This window comes from Lampetra fluviatilis, chromosome 22, assembly GCF_964198595.1.
Source record: "Lampetra fluviatilis chromosome 22, kcLamFluv1.1, whole genome shotgun sequence".
Classification (NCBI taxonomy): domain Eukaryota; kingdom Metazoa; phylum Chordata; class Hyperoartia; order Petromyzontiformes; family Petromyzontidae; genus Lampetra; species Lampetra fluviatilis.
In genome coordinates, this window is record NC_136296.1 from 2,623,794 (window position 1) to 2,640,531 (window position 16,738).

Sequence of the window (16,738 nt, forward strand, 5' to 3'; positions counted from 1 at the left end):
CAAGTAGTCAAAAAAGCAAACAAAAAGAAGCAACTCTGATAATGATAATAATATGCACTGTCCTTGAAGTTGATTGGTCCACACCCGAGACGGCTTTCTTTAGAGCCTAGTCCCCATTGGTGTTGGACCAGATGACACCAGAAGGCATACAACTCAAACACAGTGCAATAGCAGAGTATTGAGAGCTCGGGGTAAGCATTTACTCTATGAGATCTTTTTTACCAGTGGCAAACATGATGCCTTGAATAAAGGTGTCAGTTTTGAACCAGTTTAAAAGGGTAAAAACCTACTACTATATTTTGCCACTGGTAAAAGAGATCTCATAGAACAATTATGATATGCGCCTGAATGAATGTCAATACGTTATTGAAACGATAAAATTATTTTTTTTAAAGTAACACAAATTTTTTGGGGCTTCCTTTTTTGCAAATTTTTAGGTTTAAGTTTGAGGATGGGTCGTAAGTGAAGAGTGGCCTTCGGTTCGCTGGAGATTGACTAGCGGTGGGGTAAGATAATCAGAAGAACATGGCTATTTGAAATAATAAATTCAGAAATGAGAATGAACTTTGATGATGGACTGAACAATAATAGAACAAATTGAGGAATTCAGACTGCTATTGTCTTGTCAGAAGAATGCCACCAAATGGCAATCCAGCAAAGGCAATGGCAAAGCTCATAGAAGGAGAAAGAAGCAGAGGACGACCGAGAAAAATACGTAGTGACATAGGGGATGAGGAGGCACGAAAATAGAGAAGGATGACTATGGAAACCTCAGCAAGAGGTGGTTTATGATTGCCAACAGTGGAGGACTGCTGCTGATGCCGGAGGTTCGTGGACCCAGCGGCCTCCATAAAGGGGCTGAATAGGGAAAGAGGTATGAGATCAGTCGGAGAGATTATGGTGCATAAAAATGTTCGCTTTATGAAAAGTTTAAATTCTCATGCCTTGGGGCATGGGTGGGGACCGGTAACGCTGCTGTGAGAACATGATACAAGCAATGCATAGCAAGATTTGAGAAGTTTGCTGTTGATGCTGCTGGGTCAAACTGGAAATACCCCCAAACATTACTCAGTCTGTAAGCGTCTCTTGAAGTGAGAGAAGTAACCGTGTGTTCCGCCAAAAGGTAATTGTATAGCCCTATTGCAGTCTTTGGTCAGGAAAAGGTTTCCCACACGTATTATATTGTAACTGCTCGTACAAACCCTTCATTGCACGCACCTGATGGCACGAATGACGGCCTTCACAGAGGGCTCGAAGTCCTGAGGGGCCTCATCCAAGAAGCAGCCCGATTCCTCAGAGCCGCCTTCCAGAAACACTCCAGTCTCTGAATAGATGGGGCAGCCCAAATTCACACAAAAACATGCGGCAAGTCGGGAACGAGGTAAGTTTGGACCACGTAGGCCTTAACGAGGTGTAAGGTGTGCATTTGTGTGCATGTGTGGCCAATGGGGACTGTGGATGGGTGCAAGGGGCTGGTAACCCCTCAACCTTAAATGTAATTATCACTTAACTATGTGGAAAAAATGTAAGCTTATGCCGGAAGCCCCCGGGGTGACAGGCATCTATGTCGTCTCCTGGCCAAACCCCATTTATCGGAGCCAGGAGGCTGAACCCGAACCCTGCATCGGCGAGTCATCTCAGTCAGTCAACCCATGGCATCCGAGTCTGTCCCCTGATCTCCTGGCAGCAGGCGTTCGACACTTCACGTGACCTTAAAGTGCATATAGCTTGGCACAAGCGTCGTGGTGACATCACAGTCACTTAGTGGCGAATGGCGGTTGTTGTTGTGTGCGTGTCGGTGATGTGAAGCAGTATTGTAGCTATCAGTGTGCAGGCATTGCGACTGCAGCAGATTCCACAAGCCAAAGGTGTGAAGACACTGAGCTTTCGAGTGGTCGTGGGCGGGCCCATTCAAACCACGAAGCGATTAATGCTCGGGTCAATGCATTGAGCTACAACCTGAGTAACCCACATTCAATTCACTGACATCCATGTGCTCACTACCAGCAATCGGCAACAGTCCGTAAAGCTAAACTGGAAAACTTTGCATTTCCTGAGTGGTGTGTGGATGTGTTTTCAAAGATGTGTGTTAGGGAGGGTGCTTGCAAAAATGGACCTTTCTGAAGTAATGCCTGCATCGGCTTTAAAAATTTAGGCTGGCCTGCATATGTTCCATCCTGGGTTTAACCTGGCTGAATTGTGCAAGAGGCTTCCAAATCATTTTAAAGATCTGGACATATTCCCATCAATGACCTCCTCTCGCAGGCGAGGGCTACTTTGGCTGGGTCATGTAGCTACATGCCGAGCCACCACACAGCCGAAACAGCTTCTGTGTGCCGTGCCGGATTCATTAGGTGCTCACTAACAGCACTTGCCACAACAGCACGTTAAGGCTATACAGGGGGGGGGGTCTTTGTCTTTGTGTGGCAGCATGTTCCGGTCAGCACTCAAAGAGGGTGAGCAAGGCCCCCACCCACTCAGCCCTCACCATGCGCGGAGCGTGCCCCGGGCGCGCGTCCCAGCCGCAGGCTCGTCCGCCTCCGCGCTCGCTCGCCCAGCCCCAAGCTGTGGCTGCGGCCCTTGGTGGTGGCGCGGAGGGGATTGTTGTTGACCACGTCGCTGTGCCCCGGCGTGCCGAGGGGCGGGTTGGGAGGGCCCCCCAGTCCCTGCACGGAGGAGTCGGCGCTGTGAGTGCGGCGCGGGGGGCCCTGTGCCCCCCCCGGGCGGCTGCGCATGAGCTGCGTGACGGGGCTGGAGAGGCGCTCTCGGAGTCCGACCTTCTGGCTGGGTGCCCGGGGCAGGAGGAGTCACGCACGGGGAAATAAGGGTAGGTTTCAAACGTTGGCGTGGTTTCTTTTTTTTTTTGCGAAGTTTTAATAATACGACACACGTAGGGCGAAGACTGGTTTTCCAGTTTCAGGTAAGCGGTGTTTCCAGCTCGGTGAGTGTGTAGTTAGACCAAAATAACAAGAAGAGACATTTTTTGTTCCAAATTCGGTATTAAAAACGAGAGACGGTGGTCCTGAATAAACAACGTCGTGAAGCAGTCCTTGAAGAGCCGCATGCAGCTCTGAAGCCGCAGGTTGCTGACCCCTGAGCACATTTCTATGACGAGAACATTTAGCGTATTTGCGAGTGATTCCACGTTTGTACTAAGCATTCTGTGTCAGTTGACGATGTGTATGTAATACCTGGTCAATTGTCTAGTGACTGAGGATTTTTAGAAGGTCCATCTAGAGGCAGAAATAAACTTTACAAGGTTCGTTTGACAACTTTCGACGATTAAGGAGTTGATTCTTTATTCGGAGCAAGGTGAGCGTTAAATGAGCCGAGTGTTTTTTTTTCCATAGAGAGACCTTAGAGGCTTTCGAAGGGTGGATGATGTTTTCTAAGGTGCAATACAATTCACGACAAACAAAAATTCGTCATGAAAAAAACTATAAAAGCGCTGTATGCAAAAAAAACGGTGCAACTATGTAAATGTGCAGCCCTTTGTGAATCCACTGCTGGATTAGGGCTGACACCATGCGAATTGTGCGGGGGGGGGGTTATTTTACCAAACTTAACACATCAGTACAGGTTTAAGGTGGAATGCATCGATGTTGGAGCATATGACTACAGTACAACAATAGATATATAGCCTGGAACCTTGCCCTGCAGCCTCTCACCAGCTGTGGTGGTGTCCCTAGCAAGCACCTTCCAGTTGCAAACCTGCTTAGCTTCTGAGAGCCGATAAAGTCGGGCTCATTCTGGTTGATCTACTTATAGGTGATGCAAATATACAGTACAAAACTCCTCTTATCCGTAGCCCTATTATCGAAAACTCCTATTTTCTGTGGCCCTATTCCTATTATCCGCAGTTATTCGCGATTGTACCCAACAAGCGTAGCGGAGCGACTTCTTAATACTTTTTTTTTGTTTCTTTCACAAATAAGAGGAGTTTGGAACAGCAAACTACTCCGAATACCTGCCCGGGAGCTATTCAATTATATAAAAAAAAAAAGAAAAATGCACGAGTGACCACAGACACAAATATACAAGACACAGCAACAGACAGGGAGACAAAGACCCCCCCCCCCCCGTAGCTTCACCAGGCTGTTGGGGCAAGTGCTGTCAGCGGGTAGCAGCACCTGTGAAGGCCGGCACGGCGCACCGGGTACTCATTTGAGGCTGAGTCGACCTAGGGGGGAGGCCCCAGGACCGGTTCAGACGATCGTCACCGGGTGTTGACCGTGAGCGGGATTCTAACTCGGGCCACGGGGTTCGTAGAGCGGCGTCGCTGACCGCCATGCCGCCACTCACCACAGAGAGACATGGACACAGACGTGGAGACAGAGACAGACACAGAGACGTGGAGACAGAGACAGGAGACACAGAGACGTGGAGACAGAGACAGAGACGTGGAGAGATGCACACAAAGTCATCGTGGGGGAAATAAAAAAAGAAAAGGGACGAAGACAGAGGCACGGAGAGAAAGGGACTCTCCCTTGTCTCGAAGTGGGCTGGGCAGGACACGTCGCCGGCCACAAAACACGCACAGTGCCGCGAGTTGCCCAGTTGGCATGGGCGTAATAAAAAAATGCCACGGTAATCGATTACTTGAGATTACCTCACGAAATTCCACGGTAATCGATTACTTGAGATTACCTCACGAAATTCCATGGTAATCGATTACTTGAGATTACCTCACGAAATTCCACGGTAATCAATTACTTGAGATGACATCACGAAATTCCACGGTAATCGATTACTTGACATTACCTCACGAAATTCCACGGTAATCGATTACTTGAGATTACCTCACGAAATTCCACGGTAATCGATTACTTTAGATTACCTCACGAAATTCCACGGTAATCGATTACTTGAGATTACCTCACGAAATTCCATGGTAATCGATTACTTGACATTACCTCACGAAATTCCACGGTAATCGATTACTTGAGATTACCTCACGAAATTCCACGGTAATCGATTACTTGAGATTACCTGACCAAATTCCACGGTAATCGATTACTTGAGATTACCTCACGAAATTACACGGTAATCGATTACTTGAGATTACCTGACCAAATTCCACGGTAATCGATTACTTGAGATTACCTCACGAAATTCCATGGTAATCGATTACTTGAGATTACCTCACGAAATTCCATGGTAATCGATTACTTGAGATTACCTCACGAAATTCCACGGTAATCGATTACTTGAGATTACCTCACGAAATTCCACAGTAATCGATTATTTGATCGATTACCATGTCTGTGTGTCGTGCTCTATCTGTTGAGTGTCTGTGTGTCGTGCTCTATCTGTTGAGTGTCTGTGTGTCGTTCTCTATCTGGTGAGTGTCTGTGTGTCGTGCTCTATCTGGTGAGTGTCTGTGTGTCGTGCTCTATCTGTTGAGTGTCTGTGTGTCGTTCTCTATCTGGTGAGTGTCTGTGTGTCGTGCTCTATCTGGTGAGTGTCTGTGTGTCGTGCTCTATCTGGTGAGTGTCTGTGTGTCGTGCTCTGTCTGGTGAGTGTCTGTGTGTCGTGCTAACTGGTGAGTGTCTGTGTGTCGTGCTCTATCTGGTGAGTGTCTGTGTGTCGTGCTCCGTCTGCTGAGTGTCTGTGTGTCGTTCTCTATCTGGTGAGTGTTTGTGTGTCGTGCTCTAACTGGTGAGTGTCTGTGTGTCGTGCTCTATCTGGTGAGTGTCTGTGTGTCGTGCTCCGTCTGCTGAGTGTCTGTGTGTCGTTCTCTATCTGGTGAGTGTTTGTGTGTCGTGCTCTATCTGGTGAGTGTCTGTGTGTCGTGCTCTATCTGGTGAGTGTCTGTGTGTCGTGCTCTGTCTGCTGAGTGTCTGTGTGTTGTGCTCTATCTGGTGAGTGTCTGTGTGTCGTGCTCCATCTGGTGAGTGTCTGTGTGTCGTTCTCTATCTGGTGAGTGTCTGTGTGTCGTGCTCTGTCTGGTGAGTGTCTGTGTGTCGTGCTCTATCTGCTGAGTGTCTGTGTGTCGTGCTCTGTCTGGTGAGTGTCTGTGTGTCGTGCTGTAACTGGTGAGTGGTTGTGTGTCGTGCTCTATCTGGTGAGTGTCTGTGTGTCGTGCTCTATCTGGTGAGTGTCTGTGTGTCGTGCTCCATCTGGTGAGTGTCTGTGTGTCGTTCTCTATCTGGTGAGTGTCTGTGTGTCGTGCTCTGTCTGGTGAGTGTCTGTGTGTCGTGCTCTATCTGCTGAGTGTCTGTGTGTCGTGCTCTGTCTGGTGAGTGTCTGTGTGTCGTGCTGTAACTGGTGAGTGGTTGTGTGTCGTGCTCTATCTGGTGAGTGTCTGTGTGTCGTGCTCTGTCTGGTGAGTGTCTGTGTGTCGTGCTCTATCTGCTGAGTGTCTGTGTGTCGTGCTCTGTCTGGTGAGTGTCTGTGTGTCGTGCTGTAACTGGTGAGTGGTTGTGTGTCGTGCTCTATCTGGTGAGTGTCTGTGTGTCGTGCTCTATCTGGTGAGTGTCTGTGTGTCGTGCTCTATCTGGTGAGTGTCTGCCGCTGGGTAAGTGAAGCTCTATACACGTCCACTTAAGGGGCCCTGGATTACTCGAAAAATATGAGTGTATAAAATATCGCTTAAAATGAAAATGCTGATAAAACAGCAATCTAATTAAGCATAATAAGCCGATCAATCTCCCAATTTTCTCTTGTCTGCACCTCCCTTCTCGCATCTCTCGACTCGACGTGCGACAGCGGCTGCTCGGGAGAAGGCGGCACGTACGGAGCAAACTGGCTCCTGTGGTCTCAACTGCCGCTGGGGATGATGGGATTTGAATAGCTAACCTCCTTCTCGGCGAGTTTTGTCTGCAGCTCTCTCATCTCACCGCATCTTTGTCTCTTGTATATATCCCTGTCTTGACATCACACGAGGATTAAAACAAAATGGAGGGGGGATTCCTCCCCCCCCCCCCAAAAAAAAAAGTTATGCCTAGGGCCACCATGTGGCTGCTGCAGGAAGGAGCCTCTGAAGAAGTCATGGCCTCTGTGTTAAAATGGTTCGACGTGACCACCGGTGCACATCACTTGAAACAGGAAATCCCAGCCAGAGTTGGCAGCTCAAAAAGAGGTCCTCCCCATATAATAGAACGCCGAACGGGGGTTTCTCAAAATCCATCTATTGCACCCTCTCCACGTCGCAGGTTTTTTTCCTCTTTACCAGTGACGACCTCATTTGCATTTGAAGGGAGAAACATTGGAGGAGATGGATCAGTGGCCTGCGGAATTGCTTTGAGGAGCAAATGGCGTTTGAGAAGTCCCTGGTGAAACGCGAAGCTGAGGTAAAGTGAACGCACACTCAGTAGAAGTATTGTTTTGAGAGAGAAAACAAGAATCAAGTACAGCAGACTCTTAAGCCTGGTTCGGTCAACCACACTCATGCACATATAAGCTAAACTCGATTCAGTGTCTCCACATAATATAAATTAAAACACATTTAGTCTACCAGCCTAATAGCTCTCCAGACCAATATTATCAAGCGGCAGACTTTTATTTCTTAAACAAATGCGATTTTATAATATTAGTCTTGAAAACCAATTGCCTGATGGACTAAAAGTTGTTTATTGTATGTGGAGACACAAAATGTACTTATTCTTATATTTGTTTACCCATAGTGCTCCACAGCAAGGCGAAATTAGTTTGTACATGGATTAGTTTGAATGTGGAAAACCAGACGTCTGCATCTCATCCGGTCCTAACCTTGATTAAAGACTGTCGAACATTGAAATTCTTGAAAACTTTTCATTGACAGTTGTATTTAGGTATTAGTACTCTTTCTACGTCAGGCAAGGGGAATAACTGCTTGGCATGACCGTGGTTTCACAATGGATGACACAAAATGGATGGCACATAGTACACAACCACGCCATGCTCAATCGCGTCAACACAACAAAGAAACCAGCACTGCACAGCAGGGCAACGGCTCTACCTATATCGACGACCTGCGTGCGAGCGAAAGAACCTGTGCAGCTTGCTGTGTGGGAGTGGGGGCAAAGTGGGGTCAAATGTCAGAGGGTGAAGGGTATGTTCATGTCACCATTAGCCTCAGTAGGCTACATTTGAAAACAATAAAAGTTGCCAGCTCGGAAGCACAACAAACCGGGGAGCAGAATAGATTATCTCACCGTACCAGATAAAGGAGAACTCCACGTAAATGCGTTGTCTTGAGAGTGGTGTATTGTTATGCAACCAACCAATGTGGGAATTTTAATGTCCTGGAAGACTTGAAAATTTACCATGACGGCCTACAAAAAAGAGGATGTTCCTGGGAAAACGAGGTAAGGTGGCAATCGCTGGAAACATTTGAGGGAGGAAGAGCATCTCCTTGCTTGCTCCAGGTTCCACGGGAATATTTTTTTGTTTTCTCTCACGTTGTACTTCACAGGCAAAATTTTTTTTTTTCTCTCACGTTGTACTTCACAGGCTAAAGGTCATCGATGTTTATCAGAGGATCCACGATTTCTCCCTGGTGACTGTATCACGTGTTGCAATTCAAGAATTGATTCCTCTTTAACATTGTGGTAAATATAAATCGGCCACCAGTGGCACCAAGGGTCAGATAGATCCAGCACATACGACATATAAATCATCACCAAATGCAGAACTTGAACGTATATATGCTGAACAGATTAGCAATTAGAAAGCGGTAACTGGGGAGGCTAAAGTGGAGATGAAACAATGTGATCAGGACACTGGTATACACATTTTATTTTATCAGCTACGGCCCACGGAGCTATATAGCTATTTTTCAGAAGCGACCTGGCTATCACAAATGATAGCTGAACGAAGTGGCTTATCACGTGAAAACCGAGAGTCGCCAATTACTCTAAACGCATGTTTTTAAATGTGGAGGGAAAAAACCGGAGGACCCGGAGGAAAATGCAGGCGATCACGGGTAGAACATGCAAACAATGAATAAATATGATAGTGGTTATATTTATGATTTTAACAGCTTTGATGATGATGGTGGTGATCATGGTATTCCTGGTGATGATACTGCAGGGCCTGTTGATTGGTTGTGACGATAGTGACGCTGATGTCGATTGATAATGGTGATTGTCACTGCTGGCTAAATGCCATCGTGTGGTGGCGACGATGTCCATTGAGTGAGGTCTCTGCATACCTGAGCGACGGGATGCAGTCGTAGTAGAACCTCCAGGTGGCGATGAGGTGGGGGCGGCTGGCGTCCGTCGAGTGGAGGCGCCACGCTGCCTGGGAGAGCCAAGGAATAGCCACATGATCAGATCACAGGCTCAATAGCCGTGTGCTGGATCAAGTTTCTTCATACAACTCTCACCCTCAATTCCCATGTTATGTCCATCCATCCTCATTGTCGAAAGCATGGTTCCTCAACTATATTTACCAGTGGGCCACGTGACAGCATATGTTAGAGGTGCAAAAGAGTGGTTACGTAGAGGCGTTATAATGTCAAACGCCATCATAACGTCTGTATATACGATCACTAACGTTTAGTAACTTTTATCTAAATCTATCTCCTAGTCTAGCTTTCTTTCATCTCACTCATCTATCTTTTTTTGTCTCTGCGAGTTCTTGGCGGGCAATAGCTCGGCGGCCATTTTTGTTTACATAGTTGTTGAACACAGGCCTAAAGCGTCCAAAACTTCATGCACCGACCAATGTATTTTTTTACATTCCATTAATCTACACATTTTATTTTTTAACAATGTATCCACAGATCCAAATAAATGCACCGCAGTCATCATTAGTACTGCTTTATAACAGAGCATGCTCGCGTTGTGGGCAATAGCCCTTTTTAGAGGCCTTCACTCTGAAAAGTTCGTTAACTCAAACAGTAGCCTCTTATAATAATTTGTATTACAACATTTCAATTGTAATAGTGGTGAGATTTATTTCATGATTATTTTTTGTACTTGCATCATATATTTTGCATTTATATAGCATTGAAACGCGACTGTATTACAAGACGTAGCATAGAAACAGTTAGCATCTTTATTTTTATAGAGACACAGTTAGCCTTAAGCCGAGGTAATAAAGTCTCTAGCCTGAAATTGAGCAGGGCAAGGAGACAACAGCACAGACGACTGAGGTAGGAGAGTTCCAGACTGCGTGGACAGCAGAGGAAAATGAGCGAACACCACTACCAATGCAGTTCTTTGATTTTCCACCGAATTATCAAACTCTTTTTTGTTTTTGTCACAGATGCATTGTTGTGTTCTTCCAACTGTCGGTGCCTCTTTCCCCCACGTGACGGCATCCGCGTCTGTGTGTGTACGAGCGCGCTCTCTTTGTCTGGCTGTATGGGCACCTCCTACCTGTATGAGCCCTGCAGCCGGGCTGCGTCTCTTCTCAAAGTGTTTCTGACGATGCTGCTCTTGCACCTTGAGGGCAAATCCTGAGCCCAGGATTCCCTTGGGGTTGGTGGGAGGGGGAGGCAGAATGGGGCCCGTGCAGCCCCCAAGGGCATGGGGAATCGATGAACATTTGGACAGGGGACCAGGGGAAGGCAGAGAGATAGGGGATGGTTAGATATGCGAATTAGTGGGCAAATCCTCAGAGCCACCCTTAGACAGTAGTCCCTCGGTAAAAACTATTTATTCGTTCCTCGAAAACTTACTGCTAACCGAAATAACTGTGAATTAAATTAACTTATAAGTTGAAAAATTATATTTAAAAAATCACTGAGTCTGCAAGAGAGACTGTTTCACTGCAAAAACAATGTAAACAAAGTAAATCGAGGTCTAAACGCTCATAAATGGTCGTAGCTGATTGTCTGAGGGCATGGCTCAGCCTCACTTAACGACTGCTCGGAATGGCCCAAATTGGTGCCCGCGTGCATTACGTAAACATACCGTTACTCAGAATGTTAACGTTAAGTCGAAACTATGGGGTCTTATGGGAGGCGAAACGTTAACATGAAAACCCTTAACCGATGTCACTGTTAACTGAGGGATTACTATACAGTTCACTGGAGATTATCCGTGGGTGAATTATCCGGGTTGCGGATTAACCGTGCTTGCAAAACAAATCAATGCAATATCTTCACGTGCACTCTTATTTAGTTAGCTGCTCCTCACGAACCGCGGGTCAGCAGACTCAGTTGCCACGTGTTTGTAAACATATCGGAAAGCAAATTGAAAAATGTAAAACACTTGACACATTCTCTAGACATCACCTCTCGTTCCAAAGTATCCTTCCATCTCACCCTCAGTCTCCCTCTACTCCTCTGTCCTGCCTCGGGGTAGCATCTCCATAGCACTTCCAACAGATGTTTGTATTAGTCTATGGGTCCCTGTGTAGCTTTGTAGATCTGTGTGAGTCTATGGGTCTCTATATGAGTTTGTGCGAGTCTGTTGGTCTACATATCTTCTAATTGAATCTTCGTTGTCTCTTCTCAACACTTACCAAACCATCTAAGTCTCATATCGAATACCTTCAAAAACACCAGTAACCCCCGCTAAGTTTCTACTTCATTCTACCTCCTTTCCACTACTAATATTCCAAACATCCATCTCAACATTCTCATTTCAGCTCTGTGATGCTCACTTTCTTCTATCTTCCACCGTGTCTACATCTCTGAACTATTATGGCAGCTATATAAATGCAAGTTGTTGTCATTATCATCAACAGTGTGGATGGTTGGGAAGCGCAGCGTGCAGCATGCGTGTGGGCCCGTACGGCTGGGAGGGCGAAGAAGGATATCCCGAGCAGCGCGAAGCTGGCCGCCATGAGCCGCCCCACCCACGTCACCGGGCACTTGTCCCCATAGCCGATGGTGGTGAGCGTGATCTGTGCAGGAGCCATCCACATTGCACGCAGGCATGCCCCCCCCCCACACACAGATGTGACCGACAGCTATGCAAACACAAACAAACTATAAACTTTTGTTTTTATCTTACACTGGTAAAGCCCACTGAGCTATCAATATAGCTCTATTTCAGAGACGCAACCTGGCCACAAATGATATTTCAACGAAGTTGCCTATCATATGAAAATGTATAGCAGCCAAATGCTCTGAACGCATGTTTCTAAATATGGAGGGAAAAATGGGAGGACCCAGATAAAAATCCACATGACCACAGGGAGAACATGCAAACTCCAAATATACAGGCGTCAGGGTTGGGATCTAACCCACGATCTCCTGCATACCAGACGACGTAGTGAACATCTCACCACCGTGATGCACACAAACGCACACGCATTAAGGTGCTTTGGTCCAGGGGTGGGAAACCTTTTTATTACGGAGGGTCGGATAGGTATCTTGAATACCTTTCGCAAGGACATGTATTAACACGCCGCTGTGGTCGCATCTGTTACTGCTGCAGGCTCCTTGTGGTGACATCAATGACCGAGTGCACTAATATTCTAAACTCCGTATTACCAGATAAACAATATTCCCCTCTAGCACCTCATTAATGCAGCTAACATCCTTGTAATGATGCATGGATGTAATGTGTGGGCAGTTTTAATGTGGTGGGTGAGATGTGGCTGCTGGCCATGTGATATGAAGTCGTGGGGCGGATTCTCGGCCTGCAGACCGGGGGCTCCCCACCACTCCTTTAACTTTACAAACACACGTGAGACACGTATGTAGGATTCAGGAGCACAAGCTGCCACGACAGAATACGAGGATGTAGACCAACAGCCAACATTGGTCACAAATATCTGAAGCAGTCTTGGGCCTCCCCTAAATCGACTCAGCCTTAAGATGAGTACCTAGTGCAGTGTGTAACGTCAGCGTTTTAGAGATAAATGCGGCCGGGCGTGGTGCCGTTCACAGATCCCCCTCGTGCTATGTCCCGACCTTCATATATCGGTGCTCCCTGACGGCACTTTCCCCGACAGCCTGTTGAAGGCTACATGGGGGATCTCTGCCTTTGCCTTCGCAGCCACCTCCACACAGATCGGTTCCTCATCTCACCGTGCCCCACCAGAGTGCGTCGGCGTAGGTGCCGAACTCCTTCTGGTTCTCGTCCTTCTCGGCCAGATAGACGAGGAACGAGGAGAACACCAGCACCAGGAAGCCGATGTACCAAGCCGTGATCAGCTCCTGCACCACCACCACCACCAAGCACAGTCATAAGAGCCGCGTGACTTCATATGCCCAGCTTCTTCAGGAACGAAATTCAATTACTGAAGAGGCGCCGAGCACGCGGAGCAAAGACATCGGGCATCGTGTCGAACAACACACAAGCATGTTGAACTTCTTTCGCACCATACGTAGCCAACCGTGCTAATCGGTACAACCCAACAGACAGCAGACAGCTGTAGGGTACAACCGTGAAACCCTGTGCAGTAGCGTTACATTACATATTCAAAACACAGTCGGCTCTCAATTATCCGGCGTAATGTTGGGAATATATGGCTTGCATAAAACAAGCACACGTATAAATACAAAACTGATGCAAACTAGGCTTTGAAAATGTTTACTATTTTCTTATATTCTTTGTATTCTTTAGTTCTTTCAGTAAAGCCACGTAGATAGAAAAATAATAATAAAAATAAAGTGAATACAATTTTTTTTTAAAGAAAAATAATAAAAACAAAGAAACACTAATGTAGACTGTAGCCTGGCTCTTAATCGGAGTGAGTGTACTGGCCATCTATAATTTCTTACATAGAATGTTTTCAGTATTTATCAGATAATCGAGAGGATCTGTATATTCTGCTTTACCTGCCACCCAGCAGAATGTTTTTGTTCAGTGATTTGTTGACCTATCCTATACTTTGTTGTTGTAACTTTCTGACCCGCCCCTACTGGACATCTATCAAAGAGAGCTTTATAGCTCATCGGATTCCTCCATTATAAATAGTGATTCTGATTATTTTGACTGAAGCAAAGTGATTGTTTAACTTCCACTCGTTTACCCAGGAAAGCCTCACCGAGTTTAATGACTCTTTTAGGCGCTACGGTGGTGAGATATTAACTACCTCGCCGGGTATACAGGAGGTCGTCGGTTAGATCCCGACCCTGATGCGTGCTGTATATTTGGAGTTTGTGTGTGTCTCTCTCCCCGTGGTTGCCTGGATTTTCTCCGGATCATCTGGTGTTTCCCTTCACAATTAGAACCAACGTGCTTTCAGAGTATTTGGCTCAAATACATTTCCACGTGATGAGCCACTTCGTTGAGTTATCATTTGTGATAGCCAGGATACCCCTGAAAAAGAGCGATATCGCTATATATTTACTCATATACACAGTACATATAACGGTTACACGCCTGAGCCACCCAAAACACTTCACACAATCACTTCTTATCGTTTCCCGATTTTCCAAAAAAACAATGTGTTTATTGTGGCCCATTTTATATGGAAAAAAATGTATTGGCAAACTAAAAAAGCTCTAAATTCAAATTACTCATTCGAAATGTGTGTTTATAGTGGATTGATGGCAGGTTGATTGTGACATTTTCATCGTTACAGTAACCATTTAGTTCTTGTGAAATTGACAGCATCCGTGCAATCTCGGTGTTATTGATTGTAAAGTGACACTGATTAAAAGACTTATGGCAGGATTATTTTGTATGAATTATATTTAAATCATATTTACCCATACACAAAGTACAGCGAAGCATAATACAATAAAATGCGAAATGCAATTATAAAGTCGTGGGAAACTAATATTACGAGAATCATGCGGCTGTTGAAATATTGATTTATTTTTTACGAATAAAAAACTACACATTTTTTGGGGGTTTCCGACTCCTGAGTTACGCCAAATCACACTGCCCGATTAGACTGCGGTTTCTTGCTGTTGGCCAGCAGAGGGCAGAACAGCCAAGTCATTGTCACACTCCCCACCTCTGCCAACCCGCACTCATTATTTAGATTTGTTTTGCTGCTATAAATGTCCAAATGATAAGCGATTTTGTTGAGCTATCATTGGTGGCCAGGTCGCTTCTGAAAAATACGTTAATACCTCAATGGGCTTAGCCTGGTTGGATGGAGATGGTTTAGTTTCATTTGTCTCTGTCTGGGTGATTTATTTAACTTTCCTGTACTTTGCACTCCTATCATATTTTTGTTTTGTTTGTTGGAACGTTCTTACCCGCCCCGACTGGACATTCCTCCAGTATTAGTAAATATTCTGTTTTTGATTCTGCCACACAGCAGAATGCTTTTGTTCAGTGATTTGTTGACCTATCCTATACTTTGTTTTTGTAACTTTCTGACCCGCCCCTACTGGACATCTATCAAAGAGAGCTTTATAGCTCATCGGATTCCTCCAGTATAAATAGTGATTCTAATTATTTTGACTGAAGCAAAGTGATTGTTTAACTTCCACTCATTTACCCAGGAAAGCCTCACCGAGTGTAATGACTATTTTCGGCGCTACAGTGGTGAGATGTTAACGACCTCGCCGGGTGTACAGGAGGTCGTCTGTTAGATCCCGACCCTGATGCGTGCTGTATATTTGGAGTTTGTGTGTGTCTCTCTCCCCGTGGTTGCGTGGATTTTCTCCGGATTATCTGGTTTTTCCCTTCACAATTAGAACCAACGTGCTTTCAGAGTATTTGGCTCAAATACATTTCCACGTGATAAGCCACTTCGTTGAGTTATCATTTGTGATAGCCAGGATACCCCTGAAAAAGAGCGATATCGCTATATATTTACTCATATACACAGTATATATAACGGTTACACGCCTGAGCCACCCATAAACTTCACACAATCACTTCTTATCGTTTCCCGATTTTCCAAAAAAACTACGTGTTTAATGTGGCCCATTTCATATATCAAAAATACTTGACAAAATAAAAAATCTCTAAATTCAAATTACTCATTCGAAATGTGTTTATAGTGGATTGATGGCAGGTTGATTGTGACATTTTCATCGTTAAAGTAACCATTTAGTTCTTGTGAAACTGGCAGCATCCGTGCAATCTCGGTGTTATTGATTGTAAAGTGACCAGTGGCGGCTCCTGCAAAATCTCTCAGGGGGGGCAAATGTCTGGATGATTGATAAGGTCCACCCATGCAATGAATACATTAACAGCTTAAGCATGTAAAGGCAACTTCACTTCTTTAATATTAATGAAAAATAAAGTGACTCTTACAATACATCTTGTTTGTTTATATACTCACTATTAAAACAAACCACTCAAGTTTATTTTATTAAAGATTCCACTAGGTGGCGATAAATTATATTGTTGGATGAAACGTGCTTACGTATGATGACGTTAGCACGTATGATGATGTAAGCACGTTAGTGCATGCCCTCCCGGAAGCCATAGAGAATGCATTGCAGCGCCCCCGTTCGAAAAAAAACTTCTTTGAATGTAAGTCTATGGGGCCACTCGGGGCGATTCTCAGCCGTAGTGAAATCGCCCAAAAAGAGGCGGTACTCCACAGAACGTGACATGACGCTGATTGGACTATATCCAGAGGCTGACAGTGACGGCTAGCGTGACTCTGTGGTTGAATAACATTGGTGGTGCGTCGCCCAATCGCCCTAATGAAGAAACCGCCCCTGAAAGTGACACTGATTAAAATACTTATGGCAGGATTATTTTGTATGAATTGTTTTTAAATCATATTTACTCATACACAAAGAACAGCGAAGCACAAAAAATAAAATGCGAAATGCAATTATAAAGTTATGGTAAACTAATATTACGAGAATCATGCGGCTGTTGAAATATGAATTTATTTTTTAAGAATAAAAAAAACTACAAATTTTTTGGGGGTTTCCGACTCCTGAGTTACGCCAAATCACACTGCCCGATTAGACTGCGTTTCGTGCTGTTGG

General features: G+C 45.4%; 1 protein-coding gene across 1 annotated transcript in view; it reads right to left on the reverse strand.

The window, feature by feature from the left end:
* LOC144938423 (potassium voltage-gated channel subfamily KQT member 4-like) overlaps positions 1 to 16,738 on the reverse strand; it is a 94,923-nt gene that overhangs the window by 17,981 nt on the left and 60,204 nt on the right. The window contains exons 5-10 of the mRNA XM_078866204.1: positions 12,911 to 13,039; positions 11,668 to 11,778; positions 10,305 to 10,400; positions 9,134 to 9,222; positions 2,489 to 2,784; positions 1,219 to 1,324 (exon numbers count right to left, since the gene is read on the reverse strand). Coding sequence (XP_078722330.1) covers positions 1,219 to 1,324; positions 2,489 to 2,784; positions 9,134 to 9,222; positions 10,305 to 10,400; positions 11,668 to 11,778; positions 12,911 to 13,039 — 827 coding nt within the window. The remainder of the gene's footprint in view (positions 1 to 1,218; positions 1,325 to 2,488; positions 2,785 to 9,133; positions 9,223 to 10,304; positions 10,401 to 11,667; positions 11,779 to 12,910; positions 13,040 to 16,738) is intronic.